The following is an 11,844-nucleotide window of genomic DNA, read 5'->3' as shown; positions in this document are numbered from 1 at the left end:
CAGAGATTCATATGAGCTATGGTATCATTTTGAATCAAGATCTCAAGTGATTAAGGCTTGGAATTCATCAGAATATGGCTCAGTCAACCAAAACCCTAGCAAAGTCAACTGTGGTCAACTGTGCATTTAATCAGGATTTTGAAGGTATGAGATGGTTGGGAAGGTCTCATTCATGTCCATATAAGCCTAATTTGGCATTTCAAACATCCACATTGAAGGATTTGAGGTCAGACAAAAAGTTTCCAAAAATGGAAATGACCTGTAGTTCTCACCTGCCAAAAAGGGAAAGTCTTGCTCCTCAAAATTACTTCATCATACAAGCTTCAAATCAAAATTTGTACAACATGAAAGTTGAAGCTCTTGTTCTTGCCTTTCTAAAAAGTCCAAGAACACTTAATTCCCATGTATGGTTGGCAAGTTATGATCAAATCATTTTCCAAAAATGCCTAAATTCAAAGTGGCATAACTTTCACATGGAATGGCCAAATTGGATGATTCTTTTTTTAGCAAACCACATTTGATGTGTACTATCCAAATCCATCATCACATTTCACCAAAAACCTTCACATAAAAAGGTCATTTTTCAAGTGGACCATTTTAAAATTGGTGGGAAAAAAGTCCAAATTTCAAAATACAAGGAATTTTCACATGGGACCAATTCCAATAGCTTCCAAATGCATTTTATGATTTGCTCAAAGTGAAAAACTATTGTTCCATTGGTTCAAGGTGCATAAGGGCAAAAAGGCCAATTTCCATAAACGAGCTCATTTGCTAATCATCCAATTTTGCTTAATCATGATTAAAGGGTGGATTAACATGAAGTATAAAAGGTTAATTCTAACAGAATTGAAGGAGGATAATCATTTTTTCAGATCCAATCCAAAAACTCACAAAATTCTCTCAATTTTCACATCTTTCACATTCACTTTCTTCATCATTTCATCAATAATTCATCAATATTGTGGCAAGTTCTTTGTTGATTCTTCAGGTGCAGGTGATTCTAAAGTTCTGTTTGAAGCATTTGAAGCAAGAATCGTGGCCAATTCCAACTGTTGCAAGGCATCACTCCCCAATGACAGCTGCAAATTTCCACTTCCCCGTGCACCTTTGAGCTGAATTTTCATCATCAATCATCTTCTTGAGCATAACACTACATCTGTTTTCACGAATTGGAACAAAACGAGCAAGGATTTCACACTGTACTTCAAGAAGGTGAGATTTTCGAATCTTCTAATTGTTGCAATTGCCATGTGGATTCAATAGATCTTTGAACGTAGAGCATTTTGATGTTTGAATCATGCATTTCCATGGAGTAATCGTGTAGATATCTTGATTCAAAGTTTGTGTGACAAAACAATTCTTGAGTGGATCTCTTTATATATTAACTTCTGGACCAAACCATTGCCATATCCATGACCTGCGTGGAGAGACGGAGAGAACGGTATATGATTTGTATGATTTGGTTGAAAATTGTTCATAACCGAATCTGGAATGAAGAACAAATGATGAACGCGATGAACTTCTTCAAAATTCTGGAAAATCACTTGTTTGATCCATCGTCCGCGCCTGGCCATTCAAAATTGGCGTTTCCCGCTGAAGCAAGCCAATCACGTGCTGCCAGCTCTTTTAATGGAGCGCAGCGTTTTGGCTATGGCGTGTGATTATTACAAGAATGCCATTGCTGCTTAAATTAATCATTTCCAAGTTAAATAATTATTTCACAATTTAATCAATCTTCTAAAAATCATATTTAATTCATCTTTAATCCAAATCGAATGGGACTTTTTTTGTTAGATTCAGAATTTCCTCTAGTTTTTTTTAGGCATAGTAACTCAAGTTGTGCCTGGTGATTTTTTGGATTGGTCTATTGGTTTTTGACATGTATGCATTATATGTATGTTTCACCATATTGATCATAAAATAATCATGCTTGCTCCAAATTGAATGAAATTTCACATGCTTGTTCTTGACTCATGCCTGGTGATTTTGATGTATAGTTTGTAGTTTTTGGATCCCTGGTTTTGTAGATATGATATAATCTTTTTGAGTGTGACAATATGTGTCACACTATGCTATATTGTGTTCATGATTTAATTTTCCATGCTTTAACTAGGCCTATGGCTCTGATTTTTTGCATGAGATACCTTGTATATGTCTAGTTTCACCATGATTTTTTTGTGGATTTAATTGATCCATTTCCCATTTGATTGGGATTTTTTATTGCTGTTTAGCACTTTTAGGGTTTTGCTTGAGTAGCAAACTTCCATATCTTGTGAAATGCTCATTTCTTACCATATGAATGTGAAATTTGGTGGAGTGTTTCTTAACATGTTTAGCTTCAATTTGGCTTTGGTCCCATCCATTTCCCATTTGTTCTCACTGTTTTACAATTGATTGAGGTTGATGTACACTTTGTGACCTATTTTAGGTTGATTTTTGCATACCATGATTTGTTGAATTTAATTTCCCTACTTCCACTTGTCCAAATGCTATGGACTTTGATATGAAGCTCATTGAATGTGTCCTGTTTGAGCTGGAATTTTTGTGGAATTTATTGAGCTGTTTTGGTATTTTTTTGATTGTAATCATTCTGTTTACTCATATGTGGTTCACACTTGCTTACTTTGACCTAAATCGTACATAAAATGAAATTGGTGTATTGTTTTGATATGAGACCAATTGGACTCTCTTCTTAATTGAATTATCTTGGTTTTGATCATGTTTCACTTGCTGTTTTAAGATTTTTCCCTGCTTTTTGACCCTAGGCTTGTCCTAGTGGTCTTACTTCTCATGTTTGAGTTTGACTTTGACTTTTCAGGTTAAGAAGCAAAGTGCTTTAAAGGAATTAATGCAAGTTGATTGAGTTGTTTCATTTGATTATTGTGAGCTAACTTGTTTGTTTTGTAGGATGCTAACTCATTCCATTTGAGTTTGTGCTTTGCACACATGATTGATTGTGTTGTCTGTTGGTTCATAATTTGTCTGTTTTAGTTTTGTGATTGGGATTCTGATTATATTTGATTGATTTCAGGTACCCATAGTCGCTTTAGTTCCTTGAGAACTTGCATTGCTTTGCTTGTATAGCATTTGCATTGAGGTAGACTCTCTTGTCTCCATGTAGTCTGGAAGACCTGGCTTGTTATTTAGCCAGGCAACTGTCTGAAGTCCTCCTTAAGAGGCGATGTTTGTTATTGTTTATTTTTGTCCCTAAGCAGGTAAAGACCTCATGTGAGTCAATTGGTAGACAAAACAGATATGTAGCCTATCTCCTACTATTCTGTGAGTCTCTCACATTGCTCACACTACTTGTGTTTGATGCATGTTGAGTAAAACCCAAGATCTATCGAGTCTATACTTTGTGGAGAGAGTTCCATCTTTCTGAACTCCCACACCTTCTGATACTCAATGCTCTCCCTGACCAGGGATAAGAGTGATGAGGCACACCCCTCATATCCTTTCATCTGCTTCACCTTAGCCCCTCAATGGCAAGGTTAAGAGCAACTTTAACCCTATTCTAGTTGGCTTTAATGCCTCACCCTTGTGTGAGCCTGATGCTTGTATATAGTGTGTGCTCTTTGTTTATGTGGTTTGATTACTTGATTCATTTGAACATGATTGCTTACTTGCCATTGTGCATTCATCATTATTGATTGTTAATTCTTGTATGATCATTATTGCATATCCTTGTGGTTTGTTTGAGTTTACCCATTGAGGACAATTGTAAGACCATGTTCTTTGGCCATTGTTCCCATGATATGGAAGGATAGAGTGTAAGACCTCATTGGTCACTCATATCTTCTTTGCTTTTGTTTGTTGTATGAGAGGATGCAATTGTAAGTCCCTGTGATGTGGCATTTGTATTCCTATGACCATACTTTGGAGGTTGGTATAAGTCCAGATAGATTGGCATCCGACATCCAAGTTTTGTTTTTATTTTAGGAGATTGGTGTAAACCCATTTATTGGTATCCGATATCCGCTTTTGTTTGTGAGATTGGTATAAGACCATTGATGGCATCCGGTATCACCTTGCTTTTTATTTACTTGCTTTGTTGCCTCATTCCTAAGGACACACTTGAATCATCTTCTATATGATTTCAAGAGGTGAACCTTTCTAAGAAGTTTTACATTCCATCATCCATACCCTCCTTGTCCTAAACCTTTTCACACTTTGCTTTCAAAAACTTTGACTTGTTGTGCAAACATCCTCATGTCTTTTCAAATTAGAAACTTGGACCTTAAGTCCTTGACTTTTCAAACTTCACTTTTTCATAACACTTCTTTGAATCAATCCTAATCATACCTTGACCATATTTTGTGAATAATCATAATCAATTAACTTCAACCATTCAATTGTTTTGGCTTTGTCCACTGTTAATATGTTTTCATACATTAGCCGTAGGTTTTAATTACCATAGTGGTTGATGTAAATCTTACCTTATCCGTAGTGAGTTGATTGTAAGTCTTCCATACTTATTATAGGGTTAACCCCTCACTAGTATGTTGAAGTCGTCCTCGCATGGTGGATTGTTGATGTTGGTTGAGTTTTCTCCCATTGGTAATGAAAAGCCTTAGTGCTTGTGTTTTAAAATTGAACTCACTAATTTTTGGAAATCTTTTAGCCGAACTACGGCGTTTTGATCCTTACCTTTGATGGAAGGTACGTAGGCAACGGGTTCATCCGTTCAAACACAAAAATAATTAACTTGTACATTCTTTTCTCATCTTCCCATTCATGTTTGCACAATATGTCAAAACCAATAAACATTTTTTATACAACAAGTGTGAAAAGGGCTCCCTAGGAGTACCTAGGACGTGATGGGTGCCTAACACCTTCCCATTGCGTAATTTACCCCTTATCCAGATTCTCTGATCTTTTTCATTAGTTTTCTACGTGTAAAACTTCTTAGGTTTTTGTTCGCTTTTTAACCAGTCCTTAGGATAAATAAAAGTGCGGTGGCAACTCGATTCATTGTATACTTTGCTTATGGTTTAATCAATAAATCATATAGCGACGAATACACCGCTACAGTAGGGAAGTAGGGTATTACATAGTGGTATCTGTAACACCCTGAGTTCAATTATTTGATTAAATTGAATTATTTAAGATTTTATTCGAATTGATTATTCTGTTAAATTGTTTATGATGTGGTTGTGGGATAAGTGTCCTTGAAATAGAGGTATAGGGAGAGTATGAGTTGGGCATTGGTGTTTAAAATCATTAAAAGTTTTAATGAATTTTTAGAATTATATTTATATCTATTTAATAATTAAAATAATGAATAAAATTAGATGTGTAGAAGAAGCGGAGGCAAGGTTGGGAATAAGGAAGATAGGAAGGATAGAATGGGGAATACAATGGTAAGATGGAAGGTATTATAGGAAGAGTCTATTTTGGAAGGAAAAAAGTCTTGGAACAAAATAGAGAATTGGGAACCAAAAGAGTCAGAACATGCTTTTGGGAGTTAGATTAAAAAAGGAAAAGAGGAAGAGTAAAGGTGTAAGGTTGAAGAAATCTAAGAAATAAAAGGGGCTTTTGGATGGAAATCAGGTATGGGGAGATGTGCTTCTTTGATGGGTGTTAGAACATGTGGGATAGAGGGAGGAACCCTTAACCTCCTTAGGATTGTTATTGTAGATCTAAATTCTGATGTTGTGTTATCACTTTTAATTGTATGGTGAATTAGGATGAAATCTATGTAATATATGTGTGAATATGCTATTTTGATGTTGTTGATCATGATATGCCATTGATTGATGTTTTGAAGGTTTTTAACCTTGATTGTGTTCTTGATGATTTAAAGATGATAATGTGTGATGATGTGTTGTAACATGACGTTAACTATTGAAAACTATGAGTAAGACGATGAATTAGGAGGGTATAACCATAGAAAAATGAATTTTAGTTGATGGGTTTTCGTGGTATGAGTTTTTTATGCATTTGGGAGTGTTTAGATGGTCAAAAAGTTGATTCTTGAAAAACTTCGCAGTATGCGTTGACCTATGAAGGTCATGTGTCATCATATAAATTTCATGTGTCGGCCTATGAAGGTCATAAGTCGACACGTGCAAGCGGCACATGAGTCAGAATGTACAGGCTTTAAAAAAATGCAGCACATGTGTCTACCTGTAAGTTGTATGTGTCAACACATAGGCAAAAAAATTATTTTATGTGTCGACCTATGGGTCGTATGTGTCGACACATAGATTACTTTTTCGCTTAAAAACTTAATTTTTCAGCACGAAACCTTTTTCTAACGTATTTTAAAGAGCTTATGGGCTTCCTAAGGCTAAGTTACACTCATAGTAGTCAATTGCCAACCGTAGAGAGGTTTATGATTATTTGTTTGGTTAATTAGTGAATCATTACAATGAATGCGATTATATGTTGTTATTCTTGGGTAAAGTGATATGAATGAATGCCATGTAATAATGTGTGATGAGTTGTTGTTGTTTGTTGATGCTAATAACACTATAACTTGAATTGAGGATTGCATGAAGAATAATGTGATACATGAATAATGAGATGTGTGTAGGGGAATTCTTTATGGTGAAACTTGATGTTTTAATGCATGTTAATTGAGATTCATGCATCATGGTGTATGAACTTCCATGCAATTTTGGTGAGCCTCGATCCTATAGTGATGGATCGAGTGTAAGTAGTTAATTCCCATTATGGGGGATTAGTGAAGCGTTACCTAGGGTGATGGTAGCGATTTTGGTGTGCTCCTATTTCAAAAGGGAATCAATTCTATGGTGTGGATCATGTATTGAGATGAACCTGACTGTTCATGTTTGGTACCACATGCATGTCGAGTCGGTATTGAGTGCATTGCATAAGTGTTGCATTGTGACGATTGTTATTGGATGAGAATACTTTGTGTGTTGGTGTTGATTGAGAATTGTGTATGTTGATGTTATGCAATAATTTACTTCCACTTGTTTTTCATCATTGACTATTGAAGTGTATTCTCACGCCTTCTATTTGAATGTTGCCTTTATATGGACATCATGCAGATACTTAGGAGTAGTTTTGTTGCAGTAAATGGAAGGTAGCTCTCGGAATGGCTTCCCGTAGTTGTCATTTCTTTTAGTAGGGTCTTGTTATGATCAATGTAACATCGGGTTGGGAACGTTTTGTTTTAATTTCTTTTGTCATTGTGTTTTCGATGAGGTTTAAATGTTGATGATGTGAACATCATGATATTTGTTATTGCATTATGAAGTTTGAAGTTATGAGATTTTATACCTTGAATTGAAATTATAAATTGTTTGATTGATTCAGCTGCAATGATACCCTAAGTGAAGGTGAGCAGAAGATGACATGTGTTGTTTGATAAGTTTTTCAACCCGTATTACGGAGCAGGTTTGATTTTTAATGCGTGTGACACCCTTGTAGTCGTATTTTCAATTAAAATATACGTTAAAATTATGTGTCAGGTTTAAGGTGTTACATTTTCAGAGCAGGTAGTTTCGCCTGGCAGGTGTTATATTGTGTCAGTAGTGTACGATGGATGTGTAAACATGGTCGAGTCAAGTTTCTTCAGATCCTTATTTGTTGATGTTGTTCAAAATATGGCTGGGAGAAATGATGGTGTTATTTTTTCCGTCTTGCAAGTTGTGCAGAACAACCAGAATGGAAGGAATGATGAGTTCCGTAACTTGGGAAAGTTTCATAGGAATAATCCACCTACCTTCAAAGGCATGTATGATATGGATGGAGCGCAAGCTTGGATGAAGGACATTGAAAAGATTTGCAGGGTTATGGCGTGTAGTGAAGCACAAAAGGTGTAATTTGGTACGTATCTACTGGCAGAGGAAGCTTATCATATGTGGGATAAGACGCGTCAGAGACTGGAGGCTGCATATGATGAAATAACTTGGGTTATATTAAGAGGAGAATTTCTGGAGCGGTACTTTCCATGAGATGTGTGTGGGAAGAAGGAGATCGAGTTTCTAGAGCTGAAACAAGGGAATTCCACTATTGCTGAGTATGCTTCCAGGTTCGAGGAACTTGTGAAATATGTCCACATTATAATGGTGCAGCTGCAGGGGCTTCTAAATGCATTAAGTTCGAGAATGGGTTGCGTCATGAGATCAAGCAGGGCATTGGTTATCAACATATTCACCGGTTTTGGGAACTAGTGAACAAATGTAGGATTTATGACGAGGACAATAGTGCTCGGTCTGCTCATTATAAAAGTTTGAGTGAGAAGAGTGAAAAGCAATTGAATTATGGAAAACTGTATGCTCCACTTGACAAAGGGAAACATAAGGTTTCATAGTGTAAGAATCCAAGTGAGGGAGGCACCCCCGCTCCAATCAAATGCTACAGGTGTGGTGGTGTAGGACATCAAGCAAATGAGTCAAAGAGTGATGAAAAGAAGTGTTTCACGTGTGGGAAGCTAAGACACCTTATTGCTGATTGCAAGACTAATGTGCCAACTTGTGACAATTATGGGGAACCTGGTCAGATCAACACCAACTGTCAAAAGCCAAAGAAAGCTTAGTCTGGAGGGAAAGTGTTTGCACTAGCAGGATCTCAGACTACCATTTTCGACAGGTTGATTTGAGGTACATGTTATATTCCCAGCATCCTTTGATTATCATTATTGACACGGGTGTGGCACACTCGTTTATTTCTGCTAATTGTGTGAAAATATTGGGTCTTATAGTGTCTACGTTGAGTAGTGGACTAGTTATCGATACTCCAACTAATGGGTCAAAGACTACTTCTTTAATTTTCTTGAGTTATCCTCTATCAATCTATGGTAGAGACTTTGGTGTGGACTTAATTTGTCTGCCACAAGTGATCTTGATGTCATTCTAGGGATGAACTGGTTAGAATTCAACCATATTCATATCAATTGCTACAACAAGTCAATATAATTTCTTGCTCTTGATGATGAAGAAGAAACTAGTTTCATATCTGCTAGTCAATTGGATGAGTTCTTGAAATATGAAGCTAAAGTGTTTGCAATGTTTGATTCCTTATCCATTTAGATTCAAAAATTAGTCGAAAGGTTACCAGTGGTATGTGAGTTTCCATAGGTGTTTCCAGATGATATTCAAGATTTACCGCCAGAGATAGGGGTGGAGTTTGCTAGTGATCTTGTTTCTGGCACTAGACCTGTTTCTATGGCACCATACAAAATGTCAGCATCAGAGTTAGGAGAACTAAATAATCAGTTGGGAGACTCAATGGAAAAGATATTTAGCAGACCAAGTGTGTCACCTTGGGGAGCTCCAGTGTTATTGGTAAAGAAGAAGGATAGTAGTATGCGACTATGTGTTGATTATCAAAAGTTGAATAAAGTGATGATCGAGAATAAGTATCCACTTCTGACGATTTGATAGACCATCTAGTAGGAGCTTGTGTGTTTAGAAAATTTGATTTGAGGTCAGGTTACCATCGGAACCAAGTTAAGGATAGAGATATTCAGAAGACGGTGTTTAGAACTTGATACGGTCATTAAGAATATCCAGTGATACCTTTTGGAGTGTCAAATGCACCTGGAGGGATTATGGAGTATAGGAATCACATTTTTCGTTCTTATCTTGATCAGTTTATAGTAGTCTTTATCGATGATATTCTGATTTATTCTAAATCAAATGAAGAACATGCAGATCATTTGAGGATTGTATTACAGGTGTTAAAAGAGAATAAGTTGTTTGCGAAGTTATCAAAGTGTGAGTTCTGGTTGCAAGAGGTGAGTTTCCTTGGGCATGTTATTTCTGGCAATGGCATTACAGTGGATCCATCCAAAGTATACGTAATGCTACAATGGGAGGCTCCTAATTGGTTACACAGATCAGAAGTTTCCTGGGGTTGGCATGTTATTATCGTAGGTTTATCGAAGGCTTCTCAAATTTATCTCTTCCGTGAACTCAGTTGACTCGAAAGGGTCAGGCCTATGTGTGGGATATTCATTATAAAGAGAGCTTTAGAGAGTTAAAGAAGAAGTTGACTACAACTCCAATTTTGATTTTTGCCAGATCCTCATGAACCGTTTGTAGTATATTGTGACGCTTCTAAAATGGGTTTGGGTGGTGTGTTGATGCAAGATGGTAAAGTGGTAGCTTATGCTTCAAGACAATTGAAGGTACATGAGAGAAATTGTCCTACTCATGATCTAGAGTTGGCAGCAGTGGTATTTGTGTTGAAAATTTGGAGGCACTATCTCTATGGTTCAATATTCGAAGTGTTTAGCGATCATAAGAGTTTAAAGTATTTGTTTGACCAAAAGGAGTTGAATATGAGGCAAAGAAGATGGTTGGAATTTCAGAAGGACTATGATTTTGGATTAAATTATCATCCAAGTAAAGCTAATGTTGTGGCTGATGCTTTGAGTCGAAAGTCTCTACATATGCCAGTGTTGATGGTTAGAGAGTTGGATCTCATTGAGCAGTTTAAAGATTGGAGTATGGTTTATGAATTAACACCAGAAATTATGATGATGGGCATGTTGAAGGTGAATAATGAATTCCTTAATGAAATTAGGGAGAATCAGAAGCTAGATACGAAGTTGGTAGATTTATTATCTTCAGTGAACCCAAACGAAGAAAGTGACTTTAAAGTGGATAGCCGTGAAGTGCCGAGGTTTCGAGGTAGAGAATGTGTGCCTGAAAATTATGAGTTGAAGAAGATGGTTTTAGAGGAAAGTCATAGAAGAATTCTTATTCATCCTGAAGCTACTAAATTGTATACAGGACCTCAAGAAAATGTTTTGGTGGCCAGGAATGAAGCGAGATGTGGCGCAGTTTGTGTATGCATGTTTAACTTTCTAGAAGTCAAAGGTAGAGCACCAAAAACCTTTGGGTTTGATGCAGCCATTGGATATTCTAGAGTGGAAATGGGATAGTATTTCCATGGACTTCGTGACTAAATTATCGAATACTCCAAGAGGGTTTGATGCGATATGGGTGATTGTCAATAGACTAACAAAATCAGCCTATTTTATTTCATTTAATATCACTTTCTCGTTATAGAAGTTAACTGAGATTTATATCAGAGTAATTGTGAATTTACATGGTGTCCTGTCGAATATATTTTCCGATAGAGACCCACAATTTACATCCAGATTTTGGGAAAGCTTGCAGGAAGCTTTGGGTACTAAGTTGAGGCTCAGTTCTGCTTATCATCTGCAGACTAATGGTCAGACAGTAAGAACTATTCAGTCATTGGAGGACTTGTTGAGGGCTTGTGTACTCGAACGAAGAGGTACTTGGGATAGTCATTCCAGCATTAAAATGGCACCATTTGAAGCATTGTACGGTTAGAGGTGTAGGGCACCTCTGTGTTAGTATGAATTTGGTGAGAGTGTTGTACTTTGACAAAAAATTATCCAATAGACTACTGAAAAGGTGAAGTTGATCCGAGATAGAATGAAAGCATCACAAAGTAGGCAAAAAATTTACCATGATAAGAGGAGGAAAGATCTGGAATTTAGGGAAGGTGGTCATGTGTTTCTATGAGTCAATCATGTGACTGGTGTTGGGCGTGCACTGGAATCCAAGATGCTTACTCCTAAGTTTATTGGTATGTATAAGATTTCTCAAAGAATTGGAACAATGGCTTATAGAGTGGCCTTGCCACCCAGAATTTTTAATTTTCATGACGTGTTCCACGTGTCGCAACTTCGGAAGTATATTCCTGATCCGTCTCATGTGATTCAGATTGATGATGTGTAAGTGAGAGACAACCTTATGGTAGAAGCATTGTCTGTGAAGATTGAGGACCGAGAGTTGAAGAAGATGAGGGGCAAGGAGATTGCTCTAGTGAAAGTTGTCTGGGGAGGAGTTACTGGAGGAAATATGACTTAGGAGTTGGAGAGTCGGATGCAAG

At 36.8% G+C, this 11,844-nt stretch overlaps 1 protein-coding gene across 1 annotated transcript; it reads left to right on the top strand.

The window, feature by feature from the left end:
• Positions 1–7,574: 7,574 nt before the first annotated feature.
• Positions 7,575–9,353, top strand: LOC127094821 (uncharacterized). The gene is made up of 3 exons (XM_051033596.1): positions 7,575–7,787; positions 8,003–8,275; positions 9,051–9,353. The coding sequence occupies exons 1-3, from the start codon at positions 7,575–7,577 to the stop codon at positions 9,351–9,353; spliced, it is 789 nt and encodes a 262-aa protein (XP_050889553.1).
• Positions 9,354–11,844: the final 2,491 nt, after the last annotated feature.

Source organism: Lathyrus oleraceus, chromosome 6 (genome assembly GCF_024323335.1).
Source record: "Lathyrus oleraceus cultivar Zhongwan6 chromosome 6, CAAS_Psat_ZW6_1.0, whole genome shotgun sequence".
In the NCBI taxonomy this organism is placed as follows: domain Eukaryota; kingdom Viridiplantae; phylum Streptophyta; class Magnoliopsida; order Fabales; family Fabaceae; genus Lathyrus; species Lathyrus oleraceus.
Note: the sequence above shows the minus strand (reverse complement) of the source record. Positions and strands in the feature narration are given on the sequence as shown.

What these genes read in the sequence shown, in the direction of transcription:
- LOC127094821 (XM_051033596.1), top strand. Translation starts at nt 7,575, where the DNA reads ATGGCTGGGAGAAATGATGGTGTTATTTTTTCCGTCTTGCAAGTTGTG. An exon ending in CGTGTAGTGAAGCACAAAAG is followed by an intron (nt 7,788 to 8,002) that starts GTGTAATTTGGT and finishes GTATGCTTCCAG; the next exon opens with GTTCGAGGAACTTGTGAAAT. An exon ending in TTGACAAAGGGAAACATAAG is followed by an intron (nt 8,276 to 9,050) that starts GTTTCATAGTGT and finishes GAGTTTCCATAG; the next exon opens with GTGTTTCCAGATGATATTCA.